Raw genomic sequence first — 19,463 nt, 5'->3', positions numbered from 1 at the left:
ATCGAGAATGAATAAACTAGTTTTAATTAAGAAATGACTTGAATCGCTGAAGTTTCTCGGAAAGAGTTTCTACGGGAAATTAGCAAACAAGCAGATACGTAACAATATGCTATTCTTTTGGGGTTTTTTTTGTTTCGGGGATAATTTCTTCCAAAGATGTTCTTTATTTTCATTGTTGGTTTTTGTACAGTTAACGAATTGATGTTAGCGTTATGCTTTTTGATTAGCCCCCCCCCTCCCCCCTGTGGCACAGCGGTATGTCTACGGACTTACAACGCTAGAAACCGGTTTTCGATACCCGTGGTGGGCAGAGCACAGATAGCCCATTGTGTAACTTTGTGCTTAATTACAAACAAACAAAGCTTTTTGATTTAACGTTTCTATATTCTTGCAATGTTGTTGCTTATATGTTTGATAACGGGGATAGTGGTTGTGATTAAATTTTGTGGTTTCTTATTAGAATAAATATTTCGTTGTTTCTTTGTTTTGGTTTCGCTAATTGTTTTTTTTTAACTTCTGAATAACCATTTTTATGAATGAAAATTTCAGATATTTTCCTTAATTCACTGTTTAAGTTGTTGAATATAGATATGTTAAATGCGATTTAAGTTATAAATTTGGCCAGGTGGTTAGGGCGCTCGACTCGCGGGTTCGAATCCCCGTCCCACTAAACATGCTCGCCCTTTTAGCCGTGGGGGTGGGCGGTGATGACTAGCTGCCTTCCCTCCAGTCTTACACCGCTAAATCAGGGACGGCTAGCGCAGATAGCCCTCGTGTAGCTTTGCGCGAAATTCAAAAACAAATAAGTTATAAATCTTAAGCTTCCAAGTTTTTGTTGTGTGTGGTTTGCGGATTTCCGGTCTACATATTGTTTTGAGTGTGATAGTTTCCTATAAACACAGGTGTCAACTCCAGTTGATTTCCTAATGATGTGAATAAAAACGTAGACAATTTCTTTATTTTTATTGATGAAGTAAATGTTTGGGTGATTGTTGTTGATATGATTTAAAACAAACGGTTTCTCAAGCTCAGACTTAAAAACTCAGAAAACACCATCGACATACCTTATCCAAAGTAAGAAGTATGTATAGGTGGATTGAAGACCTTCATCTCTAGTTGAATTAGGAAGACATTGGCTAACAAGCAACAAAAAGTTCCGCCCATCAGTTGAACAGTAAGTTGTGTCGTTTAATTAAAGGCACAACTTTGATGGTAGGTTAAATAATGCCACTTACTTTGAAGAGATTGTGGTAATTCTTTGTTTATAATCAATGATGATATTTTCAGTAAATTTCTTGAATGCTTCTCCTCGAGGAATTTTAGTATACAGATTTTGTATACTGAAGCTTGTCATTTAGTTTAAATATTTCAACTGTAAAGCTGATCACGATATTAAACTACCAATTACTTTAGACGGGTGAACAATGCGTTATAGCTCCAGGAAATTATTAGCTTTCTTAGCCTCACGGCTCCATCTGGGGTAAATCAAGCTCCATCACAAGAGGAAACGAAATGGATAAACTTTATAAATTTAGAAAATAAGACCACTTTAATCATGTGGATGCACAATAAATCACGTAAAATTAAATCAATTCGTTGTTGTAATATCTCTGCTCTGCTTCGAGTTAAGCAATGGAAGAACGTACATTCTTATCGTACAGAATTTTCAAACAATTTTTTTGTTCGTTATTAATATTTGCACTGTTGTTTTACTTACAATGCACACTCCTTCAGACTGAATTTATATCTCGTCTACTACCTACAAAACTGCCTGGCATGGCCAGGTGGTTAAAGTGCTCGACTCGCAATCTGAGGGTCGCGGGTTCGAATCTCCGTCACACCAAACATGCTCGCCCTTTCAGCCGTGGGGGGCGTTATAATGTGACGGTCAATCCCACTATTCGTTGGTAAAAGAGTAGCCCAAGAGTTGGCGGTGGGTGGTGCTGACTAGCTGCCTTCCCTCTAGTCTTACACTGCCAAATTAGGGACGGCTAGTGCAGATAGCCCTCGTGTAGCTTTGCGCGAAATTCAAAAAACAAACCAACAAAACGTTTTCTCTGTGTATTATAATTATTCTTGCCTCCCTCCTTATTAAGTTCCTATCTCAATTATTATTCATATATGTGATCGACCCCCAAAATTGTCTACTGTTGAAAAAGATATTAAGTTTAATAATTATTGCTCAAAGTTTGAACACATTATATGTTGTTAAACGTGTGCAAAAACAAGAATACCCGTAGAAAATTGTTAGTATCAAATATAATGTCTTCAGTTTTTGACAGAATCAAAAATTTTGTTTTAGAGAGAACAAAAACATTGGTTTGACGCATTTAAATAAATGTGTCTACGATCTAACGAAAACTCGAAACCGAAGAGGTAAACATAAATATGTTCGACATATTATCATTGCCTATTAAAGCAATTCCTTAGAAAAATGCGTTGAAAAGATATTTCACTAAAAACAAAAGTCAAATAATGTTCTACGATAACTCCAAAGGTTAAGATATAAATGTTTTATATTAAGGACAATTTTACTCGGTTCGTTACGTCTGTAGATTATGGCACGTGATTAAAATGCTGACGCTTGGATCTGGCTATCTTACAGCTAAAGAACATATATATATATAACAGAAATACATTAGCAAATGAAGCCTGATTTTAAAAATAGAAAATAAAAATGAGCATGAAAAAACAAAAGTAAGGTAATTTTCTGGCTTCCAGTATATACACAGTCTACAGACTTGTAAGTACATGATTTCATTAAAATATTCTGCTTGGTTTTTAATTTTAACTCAATCTAATAATAAAACATTGCCTTGAGACTATGCCAGCAATACCGGCTTCAAACAAGTCAATGAGAACGCGAAATTCAATAATACAAATACCACAGCTGTAGCAAGTCATTAACTATTGTTGTAACATTGTTCTTTAGTTGGGCGGGTTCTTTTAAATCATTCGGTGGAAACAAAGCCAAGTCCAATCCGTTTAACGATAACACATTATTTTATTCCTTCTTTAATGTTTCTACAATCTGCTTTCATTTGTGAACTGTTGTAAACTCGAAGTTTACAAATGCAGTTTAAATGGTAACATCTTGCTAATGATACTACACTAATGTAAAAATAAATTTACTTATACAATTTAATGACTAATCGATCGAGTAACTAAATATAAACGAAAACTAACACTGATCCAAATACTTTACTAAAAATTTAAATACTTCATTGGACTAAACTGACCGACTAAAAACAAATGATACAAAGCTTCACGGACTCTCGTACGTGTAATCCAATAGCGTCTCTCGATACTCTCCGAATTTACTGGATTCTTTAGGTAAAACTTTGAACTTTTTAGGTATCCTAGACTACTTTTATAACCTGTTCGATCATAACGTCATGCGCCCTCTAGCTAACATCTAAGTTAAACCATTGAAAATATAGCTTACAACACTATTTTAACTGTTGAAATTTGTTTAGTTTCAAGAATGTAATATTACTCCCAGAGCTAAAACAGCAAGGGTTTACGACATAAAGAAACTCTCGTCAGACATAAACTAAAAGTTGGAATTAACGGCATATTTCAGTTCAGTGAAGATCTTGTCTAAAACTTTGCTCCTGCTTTGTATAAATAAAACAGTGATTATTGTGAGTTTTTGTTTGTACAACTATTTCCATAATGCTTTGTTCATGCAGTTACAGATTGATTGCACTCTTCTTAAAAATAATTTTTTGTTCTATAAGTCACAGTTTCTTATGTTTATAATGTAGTACCTACTAAAGATCCCAAAGTCAAACATAAATAATCAAACCAAAGACAATATCAACAGAACAAGAACGCATCGGTTATACTGAACAGGAATGTTTCAGAGTATTTTTGTTTTTTTGTTTGAAGTTAAGCACAAAGCAACACAATGGGCTATCTGTGCTCTGCCCACCACGAGTATCAAAACCCGATTTCTTGCGTTGTAAGTCCGCAGACATACCGCTGTGCCACTGGGGGCATTTCAGAGTAGCTGGTTTAGTTTCACATACGGTATTGTTTGAAAAGCCTCGTCAGCACTGGATATGGCAGATGTTATGTAGTTGACATATCGTACGTTTATTATTATTTTTTGCTTTCACTCATAAGTTCTCAGAATTACTTATGTAGTTTTCTCCCCCTCCCGCTGTGGTTGCTTGATCTACTTTAGGAACAAAAAAGAATAGCTTACTGGTTTATCAATTATTCTGAATGATATTAAAGTTAATTCAAATAAAGTAATAAAAAAATACTGTATTATTAATTCATACTCTAAAAATCTGATTTGTAAATGACTTAACTCAAAATGATTATTATTATTACAATTTGAATATTGGTATTGGACGAAAGGCCTCGTTGACACTGGATATAGCAAATGTAGTGTGGTTGACATATTTTAATATTTTTCTTTGGTTTTCCTCAAAAGTTTTTAGAATGTCTTATAGTTGGAGTGGTGTGACAGAGAATATCAGTGGTTGCTTTAGTGAGGCGTATTTCACAAGCAAAGAAAAGAAACTGTATCCAGGACGGTGAAGAGACAGACTTCAATGAGCAGGGAAGTGATTAAAAGATGGTTTGTTGAGGCCTTCTCCGGTTACTCTTGATCTAATGTGTGATACAAATTGTGACACACAAAACTCTACCCTCTTCATAAAAATTATATAGATACAGATAAATTTATGTATATAATTATGAACAGATATAGATGGATAACATATACGAATACAGACAGTCACTTACACACATCTATTAAGTTACAAAAAAAAATATAGCAGTAGAGAGATAAAGAGATAGAATAAGCTACCGACACATACGTAACTATAACACATTGACATATTGAAAGACCGCACTGAGCAGTCAATAAAGTGAAAAATATATCGACAAAAGAAAGGAGGAGCAAAAACGGAACAACTGGTATATCTCTGACAGTAAACTGCTGTTTACGTCACAGGGTTGCAACAAATACAGTAGATTCATATTAACAAACATATTGATTCTGTCACGATTCAGTACAATCTTTAATTTTCCTTTTTCGATGTCTCATGTCGTTCCCACGTTTTTATTCAGCAGCTTCATGGAAATGTCTTGGAATAAGCATTCGAGGTAAAGATCGAACTTTTGAATGAAATCTGGAGTCAATCATATCTTACCGAGAAGATCTATATTGCATACTAGATGCTCACAGAATCTCGCTTCATTCTATAAATATTGGCAACCATTTTACGACAATAGGGCCAAAACAAGTCAGTATGTACGGGTATACATATTTATCAGACACTATAAGAAACCATTTACCACTACCTTGCAGGAAACACAAAAACTCGAAGCATCTAAGTTACTGAATCTCAAATTGTTAATCTTAATATTAGATTCTTATACGAGCAAGCATTTTGAAGTACAAAGCAAATTATGACGGTGTTAGTATGAAATTATAAAAAACGAATTCTGATGAACAGAATATCGAAAACTAAAGTTAGAGCAAATATTTACTACTTGTCACGCACATTCCTCATCAACTGTTCTCTAATTTCTAGCATAAGGTCACGTAACTTTTCATAAACTGTTCGCTAATTTCTTGTATGAAGTCACGTAAATATTCATAAAGTGTTCTCTAATTTCTAATGTAAAGTCGTGTAAATTTTCATAAACTCTTAACTAATTTCTAGTATAAAGTCATGTAAGTATTTATAAAGTATTCGCTAATTTCCAGAGAAAACTCAAATAAATTTTTATAAAGTGTTCCCTAATTTTTTAGTATAAAGTCACGCAAATTTTCATAAAATATTTTGCTAATTTCTGGCATATAGCCACCAAAATAATTATAAACTGTTTGTTAATTTCTAGTGTAAAGTTAGGTTCAGTTCGTAAATTGTTCGCAAATTTACAGTGTAAAGTTAAGTATATATTTAAAAATTTTGCTCATTTCTGGGGTAAAACTACGTAATATTTATAAACTGTTTTGTGATGATTTCTAGAGCAAAGTCAGGTGCATATTAGATACTAAAAACGTTTCGCAAATTTCTACTGTCAAGTTAGGTATAGATGATCTTAAACTATTTGGTGATTTTCAGTATTAAAGTTACCTATTTGTTATTATAAAATCACCTAAACAATTATAAACTGATCGGAAAATTTGACCATAAACCCCCATATTGTAAAGCCAAACACATGTTCTCATCAGTTGTTCACTAATTTACCATGTAAAATCAACCGTACATTAATAAATTGGAAGCTATTTCTGACATGCTGTGTAACTTTCACATAGCTTCCTCATTGTTATGTTTGTATCCGCGTAGATCACCACATTGAGTATAAACCATGAAGTTTTCAATATGTTTGGTGACGTGAGACTATCCTACGATAAAAGTATGTATAAATACATGAAGTACTGGGTAAAGACACAAAATGTGAGATTTTTAAGTTAACAAGAAATCATATAACTTATAAAAACGTGACATATCCTACAAATACATCTTATTGCGTATTTTTTACTGGTTTACTGATGAGGTTTGGGTTTTATCATTATGTACCTTCCTAGAGTTATAAAAAGAAAAATAGATAGAATGTCATGAATACATTTTAGATTAGTTTGTTTGTTTGGAATTACGCACAAAGCTACACAATGGGCTATCTGTGCTCTGCCCGCCACGAGTATCAAAACCCGGGTTCTAGCGTTGTAAGTCCGCAGACATACCGCTGTGCCACTGGGGGGGGGGGGCATTTTAGATTAGAAAGAGACAAACATTAAAAGTTCCCGTGACCTATAAGGTTCAGGCGTTGCTTTAATAAAATAGCTGTCTGACGAAACAATAGAAAGATGAATTCCCTGACATCGTGTGAAATACATCCGTAAACGAAAGTAAATTTTCATGTTAGTGATGAGTGAGAATTATAAGTTTTCTTTAGAACACGTTGAAAGCTAGATCATTGAATTAATAATTTTTTTTTGTTTCCTGTACGCTGCATAAAATACAAGATTCAGACATACCATACATCCGGTCCTCGGACTGAGATCGCTGGTGGCCTGAAATGATGAAAATAAAAACAACAGTTAATGTAGCCCTCACCTTAAATCACAAGTATCATTAAAACTTGGGAGAAGAGACTTAATACAAATACCAAAACAACTTGAGATCTTTAATGCATTTATTTGAGAGAGTGTATCTTCAACGATAAATGTTCAGATATATAAAAACACTTTATTTTTCTCAGCTTACTGCACTCACGCACACAGAGACACAAATATTATCATGGCGACGGAAAACGTAGATGTTATTCTATTTAACAAATACAATGACATAGAACGTTTAAGATAATGTCATTCTCTAATGTGATGTGACTTAAAAAGGGAAGAATGTAGTATGAAAAAAGTAAACTACGGAGGTTTTAAAGCAAAAATAAGAAATAAAATAATTCGTAATGCATTTAGGTCATTATAAGCACGACAAAATTAAGATGTTTCTTTTAGATAGAGCCAGAAAACATTGCACGTTTCTCCACCATTAAAAAAAAAAGTTTCTTAATTTACATAGACACAAACGAAATTATGACTTTTATGTTTATTAAAGTGCTTGTCCAATAAAGAAGGCTATAGCAATTTCAAATGAACATGTTATTGTAATTAAGCCTGAACAAGGAAAACATTTTTACACATATGTAAACCACAATAACATGTAAAGAAAGGCAGCCACATTCTAGAACCATATCATGCTGATTGTTCTTCTCTGGTTTACTTAGGTTTTAGTTACACTACTATAAAGGGAGAGATAGAGAAAAAACAACAAAAAAAAACATTATTTTCCTGGTCAATGAAGCTACAAGCTACCAGAAGAAGAAGAATATTGTGATAAAATGCAAGACTTACCTCGAAACAATGACAAAATTGGAGACAACTCAGTCAACATTAATGTCCAGTCAGTATAAGTTGGCCAGTAGAAAATCATTCAAACTAAATAAGTACTAACCAGTTAACGTAACCCGACACTTGAAACACGCGTGTCGTGAAAATACTCTGAGGTGAAGTTTAGAGCTGCATGATACAAACTCAATAAGTTTTAGGCAGGTTATGCTGATGAGCTGTGCTATTTTCACTGCAAAGCGTATCTCAGAATGGTTGTGACGACTCCAAGGATATTCTCGCGGGTAAGAAGGTTCAACAGGAGTTCTGCCAAGGGATTCTATGTGGCATCACATTGGAGTAAGACATATTTTGACCCTTACGGAAGCAATGTCGGTTGCAACAAGATTTTAAGCGGTAATTTCAAATAACTTGCAGAAGCATAAAAATCCTGCAGCCATTCGGCAGATGATCCATCACCAATACAGCTTCCAAAGGCATAAGCACCTAAAAAGGCTCGGAATAGACGAGAATTTCTCAGTTGTAGGTACTGATGCTCAGATAGGATGGTTACCATGTATTAAAACAGATATAATAGTTTCCTGTCCATATTGGACCCTACCAGAGAATGGTAACAGCCTGTGCTACGAAGGAAAGAAACGGGACAGTTGCTACAGCTGGGTGCTGAAGACTGTCGTATCATGTGTGCTTTCAGAACAGAAACCGACAGACTTTCTTTCGCATGAGTGTCTAGCAGAAACAAGAAAGCTAGAAGGTACAGTACTACATGTAGCACAATCAATATTAAACACCATATAACATGTACTATGGCAGTGCACGAGGGAATGCAGGAGCCATCAGGGCTTTGCTTCATATAAATCTAAGTTACATCTCTTGCCAGTGAGTATGGATTTCATTCTTGTCAATGGAGACTGACTAGAAAAGAATATAAATTCATATAAGGCAGAATACTTACAACCTTCAGCAGAGAGAGAATACTCACAAACTGGAAAAAGAATTTGATTTTGCCAAATGTGTATATTTTCTACATTGTTGATAGTATTATGTTTTACACTTCGTGGAAGGTTGCATGGTCAAATATGATGTATGATGTTCGAAGTCAACCACGACAGTGTTTTAATTTTGTTCACAACTGTGTTAGTATTCAAGTATATTATTCATTATAAGTGACAGTATAAATAAATATGTTACCTGCCAAGATTATTTGTGACTTACAATACAGCAAGATATATAGTACAAGGTATTATGGGGGTTTGGAGTATTCTAATATCGTAAATGCAATATTCACCTTGTGATGGTGTACAATACTGCACTGATGAAAAACAGCTAGCATCAGGAAATACGATTTTGGTGAAGGCAGTTGTTCTGTTCTTTTATGTTTGAAAGAAACAGGTGAATATTAATGAATATTTATTAGCAGTAGTATTAACCATAATGTAACAATGAGATGGAAGAATGAGTCTGTACAGGCCATTTCAGTTTTTTGTGCCATGTTTTACCGACATCTTGTTGCTGTATGTAAGGCTAAAAATATATTTGATCGTTAGAAAGAAGTATCAACTATATGTGATGTCACCAACTGTCTATCGCTCAACAGAACCGATTCAGTATATATTTGCATATTGAAGTTCACACTGGACATGAACAAAGTTGTAGCCTGCCCTCAATGAAATAAAAGATGAAAATGTCTTAGCAGAGACTCATTTATGATTCAAGTGTCTCCGAGAATTGAAAACATTAGTTTATTCACAAATGAGAATGGTTCCCCCTTTTTTAGCACTTATCAAGAGTTTTTCTAGTGTGTGAAAAGAATTACATTTTACATTACTATTTGAACGCTCTCTTAGGTTATTTAGAACACTAGTGTAATGGTGTCATTGGCTTACACCTTATGCTGATACCTGTTTTCTTGATCTATCACAAGTACAGTTGACCAATGCTGACTCTAAACTTTGCTTTGATTTTTAACGGACGGTGCATCTGAGTACTAACCATTTCACTTCTAAACTTGCATTATCGTTGTTGTGCCAGAAAATTATTGCTCAAGAGAATGAGGATATCTTAGTTTTAGACGCAAGGTTGACCTAAATTTTATTTCTCGTCGATGACGCTCCAAAGCCTCAAGCTCCCAATGTTATGGAAGTTAAAGCCGAAATGCCAGTGTCTGCGTTAAAGAAATTGCGATATGAAATGATGCCATTACGGCAGCCAGAAGGAGACAAATAGTTCTCAGCAATGTTCAAACAAATGGTGTATTATTTAGTGAAACTACAAAAAGGCGAGGCACACATATTTCAAAACAAACAAACAAAAATCAATATCGCATCGAACATCTACAAAAGTCTTTATTCAACTGAACCACTGACAAGATGATCTGCTGAACGAATAAGTCATACAGGACCAAAAATACATTAAAAAACATTATATACCTCAGTTGCGAAGCAAGAAACAGAACTTAAAATGTTTCGAGAACAGCAGTTCCCGCATGAGCTGCATTGGGTCTTCTACCACTCTCCTAAACATCATAACCATCACACTGACGAGAATTATTTTAACAAATTATCATCAGTGAAGTAGCAAGAACAGTAGCCATATCACCATCAATCTGATTGCCACCAGATTTAGATTTTTTGACACTTGTACGTTAGCAAATACATTGTCGTGCTCAAACTACCCACTGGACTCATCTATTTTGTGAAGAAAACAGATGAATATACAGAAGATAAATGCAGGACAAATGACGAACTTCATTTAACCAAAGAAGAAATGGCTTGGACCAAGAATGTTCTTCAAAGGGCTCAACACTTGATCAGGAGCATTTCAGCTAAAGAAATCGATGGAGTAACATATAAATATGTAAACATTTTCAAGTGATTTTTTGTTTTGTTTAATTTATATGTATCTTCGTGTACTTTTTCTTTAATTAGAGACATTATTATGCAGTGTGGTACATAAGAATTGAGTATTCAACTAGTTGCTTACAGAAGGTATGAATAGTGTAATTAGAGGCATTATTATGCAGTGTGGTACATAAGAATTGAGCATTCAACTAGTTGCTTACAGAATGTATGAATATTGTAATTAGAGACATTATTATGCAGTGTGGTACATAAGAATTGAGTATTCAACTAGTTGCTTACAGAAGGTATGAATAGTGTAATTAGAGGCATTATTATGCAGTGTGGTACATAAGAATTGAGCATTCAACTAGTTGCTTACAGAATGTATGAATAGTGTAATTAGAGATATTATCATGCAGTGTGGTACATAAGAATTGAGTATTCAACTAGTTGCTTACAGAAGGTATGAATAGTGTAATTAGAGGCATTATTATGCAGTGTGGTACATAAGAATTGAGCATTCAACTAGTTGCTTACAGAATGTATGAATAGTGTAATTTCATTACTATTTTATTTTAATCTCTACAAATTGTGGTTTCTAGTTATTTTTGTTAATGATATGTGTAAGTGAGGCGTGACGTTTTATTCTGTGTTGTTTTTATGCTTACTGAGATTTAAATACATAAATCATTAACTGATACTCACATTTGCTTTATGTGGTTAATTTTAAGAGCGTTATATAATGACATTAATGTTCGTATAAATTTGCTGTAAGGATTATATGTTACTCGTATTAAGTGTGATTTGGAGGTTAGTTACTCTGTGTGATATAGCTCGAACGTAACTTGTTTTTGCTGTGGTTTCCGTTTTGTACTGCACGTGACTTGAAATATACCGCTACTTATTTTTGAGTTCCCTGAAAATCCTCGGTTTCTTTTCATTTCTGTGCTTAAGAATCAAGTTCCAAAGATCAGTTTGCATTGATTTCGTTATTTTTCTTGATTCAGATGTAAAAGTTAAAATATGGTATAGTACAGCTTGACACGTTTAAGTTATATGTTATTGTACACTTATCTTGTTCTACGTATGAGTTTCTGTTCAGAATTTTGTTTCTTTTCTTTTATTGTGTGAGTTTCTTTAAAGTTCGTTTTGCTATCATTGGACTAGTTTATTTTGTTACTGAATTTTTTCACTTTGCTCTTATGTATGTAACTGTCAGATAAGTTGTGTTTTGTATAGGTAAGTTCGTAATCTGCTTCACTGTTTTGCATTATATTACTTCTAGTAGATGCCCTTTAAAACAATTCAACGGTAATTTTTCTAAAGATGGTGATGAATAAATATAAAATGTGCAGTCAATCCAATGCTTTGGATGGATCATAGCATATATACAATACGATTGTCTGGTGGGCCGTTTACAACCATCTTTTGTCATTCCATGTGTTATTTCAATAGGGAAAATTGCACTGTGTTTGTTTTTAAGCAAAGGAGGCTGACTGCAATGCATTGTTGTACAAAATGTTTGGGTTTCGATCCAATGGGTGCATCCAATACAATAGAGCGCTCAGATTCGCTAAGTAGCCGCGGGGATTCTTCCCGCTGGATGCCACCCTTCCTTGTAATTTTATGAGCGCAAGAAAAGACCGCTACCGAAGTGAGCACTTTTCGACACTTGTCATTTCTATAAGAAGTGTCAAAGGGGGGAATATTTAGTTAAATTCAAATCAATTTATTCGACCTGGTACAAGAAATCATGCATGTATCTAATACCGACACGAAAGAAAATATATATATATATATAAACCGGGGAACACCAAATATATACTCAAACACGTTTCTCTCTTTATGCGTCTTTTCCGTTCATGCTCCTATCTTCAGAATATTTCTCTCAATCAGTCAAAGGAGTAAATCCCGTTTTTTTTGTTTTTGTTTTTTTCGTGAAATTCCTTCACAAAAAGAAATACTTCTGTTTTTAATACGTTTCCTCAGACTAACCGTTTAGTACATACGAAGACTGACGGATCGATGTTAATATCGATATGAAATTTTAGGAATTGCAAAACGTGAATAATTTTACTGTAATTTACTCTTGAAAAGAAGCATTTTGTACATAATTTGATTTATACGATTAACCGTTAAAGAGGCACAGAATGTGAAGACAGACACGTAGGTATTATTTCCCCGAAAAACGGCCAACGGCCGCCTGGAGGGGTCACCTATTTTAGCCACTCACACCACTTTACAGTAGTGTGTTGTCTGTCATTCAGTCAGTAGACACTAAAATGACGTCCGAGAAAGAATGCTTAAACGTTGCAATTTTAACTGTCGTGATGTCAGTAAAACGTGCGCATACCATGAATTACGAGAACAATTATGCACTCTGTAGTCTACAATACAGCATAACATATGAACTTCAAAAGCAAGAAATAAAAGTATTTGTTACTCTTAATCTTGGTTTTATTTACTCTTGAAACAGAACATTTTCAGGAAGTACATCTAGTATATATATATATATATATAGCTATTGATTATATGGATTGTATGTTTTTGTAAAAGGGCTTTGAAATGTATTAAGTGGTATCATTATTTTTATATTGTATTCACCTGTAATAATTAGATTCATTGCAATGTATGTATATTGTATTATAACTTGAATTATGTAGTAATTCTGAATATCGTACTGTATTGAAACTTGGAAATTTAGCTTTATATTGTGACACTTTCAGATCTGTATCGTATGGTACAGTAACATTTTAAGTTCTGTATCGTATGGTACAGTAACATTTTTAGTTCTGTTACATAAAATGGTACATTAGTTCAAGTATGACATATTATGATTTGATCCTTAATTGTAACACTATTTCACCATAAAGATTTGACGTTATTTAGTAGAGTGATTTTGATTTTCATTGATATTGTGCTGTTTGTATTTCAGAATTTCATGAAATATTATTTTGTTTCGTGTTGGCCCATGGTAACTGTGAAGTGCCGGTTATATGGAGTGTTCTTGTTACGTGCAATCTAGTGTGATGGCTTGTTGAATCTGGTGAGTTTTAGTATTTCTGTAATGTTATTTGTTATAAGGATTGAGGTTTCAAGTGTTTATAGCAGACACGCTTTTAAATTTAATGTGGTCATTTTAAAGGTATCCTGGCTCGGGGATAAGCATATAATAAAGGATGAAGAAACTGTGGTAGATGTCTACCATAATTCTGTCTTCCTGTATATTTATTCAAGTTTGAGAGCATAAAAGTTTTAAAATTGTTACTGGGAACCAGGGAATCTTATGAACGTTTGGAAATTAACACTAGGGTTGTAGGTTTAATGGTTTATATCAATCCTAGCTGTACAGGGTGGTTCACATTTTTTTGAGGTGATACTTCTTGTACAATGAGTGGAAAGTTAATTTAATTTCCAACTCTCCTGAATATTATTGATTAAGTTACTGACATCTTAAAATTTATGTTGTGGCTATGCTTGTTGTTGGTTAGTTCTTAAAGAGAGTTATGAAATTATCATTTTTGTTTACTGACATCAGCCAACTAGCGTGTTCGTTTTCAAGTTTACTTTCTATTATCTACTTAAGTTCAGTTCCCTTTTATTTTAACGTCAGCTTTATTCAGCTCTTTTAAATCCCGTTCCTAATTCTTTGTAACCATTTATTTTACTTCTGTTCAATATTTGTTCTTTTTTTACAACACATATTTTAGTGTTTTTGTTGAATATGTCGAGTCATTTACCTATCTCATACACTTTTCAAATTAACTCATGCTAAATCTTTCGTACCTCTTGTTACTTAAGGATTCTCACTACTTCTTCACCCTTTATTTTTTAATCAGAGTGTCATACTTTTAAGTTTGTAGTGTAACTTGACAGTATCATATTATCCAGCCTGTTTAATAAATCTTGAAAACAAGTGAGTCAAATCATCGAGTACACTACTAACAGTGTAATCCCACTGTTTGATGAAATTGGATACCAAAACACACAATAAGAGTAAGTTATAACTAAACTTAATGACGGTATCTTATCATTTAGCTTGCTTTAGAAACTTTTAAAAACAAGTGTGGCAAGTATTATTTCCAAGCCGGAATACGAGTGATACTTAATAAAATTTTAAATTTGAAAGAAAAAAAAAAAAAGATTACAGCACAAAGATCTTTCACAACAAGGAGAAAGATGCAGTCACGGATGAAAGTTCTACAGCCAGCTGCTTTGGGGTGAAACACGTGCTACACTGTGGGTTTTGTCAGCAGGGGGATGTACAGGATATACGCTATTTGACCACCACAATATTTGTCAGATATCTAGTTCATGAAATTCACGTGCTTGCTATTAGGCCTCAACAACACGTGTGGAAGCGATGGGTCACACTTTAAAAATATACGTTAGATAATTAAAAAAATAACAATTTAAGAGTACGTTTATGACATTGTATGACCGAGTGAAATTAGCCTGAAATTGTTAATTGGTTTCTAGAATTTAATTATTTTACCCTCCTCAAATAAAACATTACCAAGCTAATATGAATATTTCGGCTGTAAAACACCCCTTCTAATAATTTTAATACTTAGCAAATTAACCATAAAACACACGCTGGATAATACTTCTGTTTATAAGCTAACTAGAAAACTCCTGATGGAAAATATTAGTGTAAACGAAATAAATATAAAGATAAATTTCCCACTGGGAAACAGTATTGTTAATAAGATAAGATTAATATTTCTGCTTGAACTTATTGATACAAACACATAAAAAATAATAATGACACTTCTAGTGAAAAAAACAAACAAAACTAACGTTAACATTAACCTTAATAATCCAGCAGAAAACACAACTTTTAGCTACTTAACCTTAACACTTGTGTAGCAAAACACCTCTGCTAACAAACTAACTGTAGTAATCCAGTAGGAAACACAACTGTAGGTTATTTAACCTTAATTAAAACTTGGGTAGTAAAACACTACTGCTAACAAACTAACTGTAGTAATCCAGCAGGGAACACAACTGTTGGCTACTTAACCTTAATTAACACTTGTGTAGTAAAACACTACTGCTGACAAACTAACTAATAATCTGGCAGGAAACACAACTTTAGCTACTTAACACTTGTGTAGTAAAACACTACTGCTAACAAACTAACTGTAGTAAAGCTACATAATGGGCAATCTGTGTGCTGTTCACGAAGTGGGGGAATTAAACCTCGGATTGTAGCGTTGTAAATCCTTAAACATACCACTGACCCACTTGTATGTTAATTTAATTTATAATTAGCAAAAGTTGCAACAATAAATTATTTTAAACGAAGTTCATTTACTCCTTTAAATTAGGTTTTCTGACTATTATGATCAAATACTACGCTTTCAGATATTACAAGTTACTTGAAGGTTAATTCAATTGAACCTCTGCTATGGTAATTTAATATGCAACTTTTATTTTTCTTTCATCAATTTTAAAATAAATCTAATAGCATCTTAAAAGTTAAGATTTGGTTACAAAAGTTTGTCTCTTTAAATCAAGCGATGAATTTCTAAATACATTAAACTGAGGTTAGGCATAACGGCAATATTTGAAAAATGAATCTTCAGAAACTTAATTTGTTTGTTTATAATTAAGCACAAAGCTACACAATGGGCTATCTGTGCTCTGCTCACCACGGGTATCGAAACCCGATTTCTAGGGTTGTAAGTCCGCAACCATGCCGTAGTGCTACTGGGGGGCAAAGTAATTTATAAAACCAGCTTTTGGTATGTTTTTAAATCTCTCTTCTCCCCCAATGCTAATGATACTACTTTTGTAAACAAGAGATGTTATGTTAAAGACAAAAATTTTGTCATCAAGTTCGAAGAAATAAATACATTACAATCCTTGTCTTATCACATCATGAAAGACGCTATACTTGTGAAACTCAAAAAATGATTTCATGTTTGTAAAAAAATCAAAATAGTTATTAAATTTATTTTAAGATCAGAATGGAAACTACAAAAATTTGAACTGAAACGTACAAGTAGCAGAGAAAAACTGACCCCTCTTTAAAGATAAGAACTTCATAAATGTTTGCAACTAACAGATGGAAATCCTGACAACCTTTACCACTCACTCAGCAATAGTGTTAAAGACAATCCCCCAAAAGGATAAATGAGATGACACTGATTCAGAGAGTGTCAAAATGTTATTTGCGTAAGTGCTTCAGGCCGACCGTTCAGTTCTAGTTCCCTAAGGTGCACTTAAAACCAATAGTTAAGCTAATAAATCACAGTAATAGGAAATTCCTAAAGAATGTTTATGCATAATTAAGAATGAACACAAGTTTTTGTTAAGAAAACACTTTATCTATATAAATATAATAGTACTGTCTGTTGTATGTCCATGTAACTACTTCGTAGGGTATGGATGGATTTTCAATTAGGATCATGCGGGGTACATACAAATTTTGCGTTTGGCGGTTTTTATGAGCGTTTTTGTGTTTTTCACCATTACTTCGGCCCCTGTAGATGGATATTCACCAAATCTGGTATGGAAGTTCATTGGGTCCATGGGGTGTTATATGTAATTATAAAAAACTGCAAAACACAAAATGTGAAACCGCAACTTTGCATGTATGGGAAGCAACTTTTCATGTCCTAAGTTAACCTTTCATTAATAATGAATTTATATAAGTTCCGTCCAGGGGACGGGTACTCCAGCTAGTGTATGATATAAAACTAAACATGGTTGTTGAAACATTTGAGGCTTAATTTTCCTGATTTTCAACTTTTGTTTATTTTTAGTTGTTTTATTCATTTATTCTGCTACAAAAATAGTAGTACACATAAGAAAACGAACTTATTGGATTTCTATAAGTTGTTATATACTAACTTGGTCCAAATATGGCTTGTTGTGGAAAAATAGCAACGATTTATTTCTCTCTATATATTTTTTTATATATATGTTATCTTGTAGAAATCTTTTGAATGGCAAAAGTATAGGCTTGTACAAACTGTAACAATGTAGACTAAGCAAAACTAAAAATTGCTTAAAAGTAATTACTTTAAATTGTTTGAATTTTACCCTTAATGACAGCAATGTTGAGATACTGGGAGTGTTAATGAAATATTATTTCCGAACTACGTTCCATATTTAGTGACATACACTAAGGATATACTAAAATAATAATGATAAAAAAAAAACCTACAACGAGCTAAAATAAGCTAATAAATACTTTGAGTGGCACTCAACACTCTTGTATTTTCAGCCGATCACCTGTTGCCTAGGCTATCCGCTACGTCGCCCTACTGTATCCAGTTGCCACAGAATGTAAGCAAACCGTTATTAAAATATTTAGGTTAACATTTAGCTATAATAAATTAATAATAAAAGAAACATATATTTCGAGGCATAACATTATTTTAAGACTGAAAATGTACGATTGAGATAATTTTTATTTCAACTATGCCCAGAAGGGGGTAACCTGTCGTTTTGACGAAATATTTCTTCACCATATTCAATCGTAAACAATTTATTGGTTGAATATTATAATAATACGTACGAGGTGATTATAAAGAAAATACCATAAACAATTAAATATTTAAAACTAATTGCTCTAAGGGAATTAAAGTTTACCAGAGACACATTAAAAAAAATCACAAGTTTAATTCATGGAAATTGGGATAAGATATAGAGAGTTTTTTAAATCATATTATACTTTTTATAAATATTCATTTTCTCGTAAACCAGCATTACTTGCTGTTATTTCTCTTCTTTCTCTCTCTCTCTCTCTTTCAGCAAAACAAGGTTGGTGATTCGAATAAAATACTTGTGAGCATACCGGATGTTTCTAAAAAAGCTGGGATTTAACTGAGACCAACACTTCCGCTAGAGCCGCGAATCAAGTGACACTGCTACTTCAGCTAAAAAACTGGGATTGAACTGAGACCAACACTTCCACTAAAGCTGCGAATCAACTGAGGCAACTACTTCCGCTAAAAAGCTGGGATTTAACTGAGACCAACACTTCCGCTAGAGCCGCGAATCAAGTGACACTGCTACTTCAGCTAAAAACTGGGATTGAACTGAGACCAACACTTCCACTAAAGCTGCGAATCAACTGAGGCAACTACTTCCGCTAAAAAGCTGGGATTTAACTGAGACCAACACTTCCGCTAGAGCCGCGAATCAAGTGAGACTGCTACTTCCGATCAAGTTACACGTATCAACTGAGACTGTCACTTTCGCTTGTGCTGCGAATCACACGAGTTATTTAGCGCTATAGCCGATAAGGAGTTGTAATCTGTTGATAGTATTATATACAAAGTGAAAGAGAGTCGAAGGTTTACAGAAACTGTAAAACTTTCAACAAGAATATTGAAGAAAACAGAAATCTAGTGATATTGCTACTCCGATGATAACAGTGGATCTAACGATGGTACAATTATTTATACAGCTTTTTCTAGAACATAGTTACCATTAAGTAATAAGATGCAGCTACTCCATTATCCTTGGAGCTTTATCATACCAGCCTGATATGATATTAGTAATAACATGCAGCTACTCCATTATACTGGGAGCTTTATCATACCAAACTGATATGATATTAGTAATAAGATGCAGCTACTCCATTATCCTTGGAGCTTTATCATACCAACCTGATATGATATTAGTAATAAGATGCAGCTACTCCATTATTCTGGGAGCTTCATCATACCAGCCTGATATGATATTAGTAATAAGATGCAGCTACTCCATTATCCTGGGAGCTTCATCATACC

At 33.7% G+C, this 19,463-nt stretch overlaps 1 protein-coding gene across 1 annotated transcript in view; it reads right to left on the bottom strand.

The window, feature by feature from the left end:
• The window catches only part of LOC106462671, a 285,178-nt gene that overhangs the window by 97,817 nt on the left and 167,898 nt on the right, over positions 1-19,463 (bottom strand). The window contains exon 4 of the mRNA XM_022389990.1: positions 7,007-7,042. Coding sequence (XP_022245698.1) covers positions 7,007-7,042 — 36 coding nt within the window. The remainder of the gene's footprint in view (positions 1-7,006; positions 7,043-19,463) is intronic.

The sequence above is a fragment of the Limulus polyphemus genome, unplaced genomic scaffold (genome assembly GCF_000517525.1).
Source record: "Limulus polyphemus unplaced genomic scaffold, Limulus_polyphemus-2.1.2 Scaffold1221, whole genome shotgun sequence".
Lineage (NCBI taxonomy): Eukaryota > Metazoa > Arthropoda > Merostomata > Xiphosura > Limulidae > Limulus > Limulus polyphemus.
The sequence above is the reverse complement of the archived record's forward strand: the minus strand, read 5'-3'. Positions and strand labels throughout refer to the sequence as shown.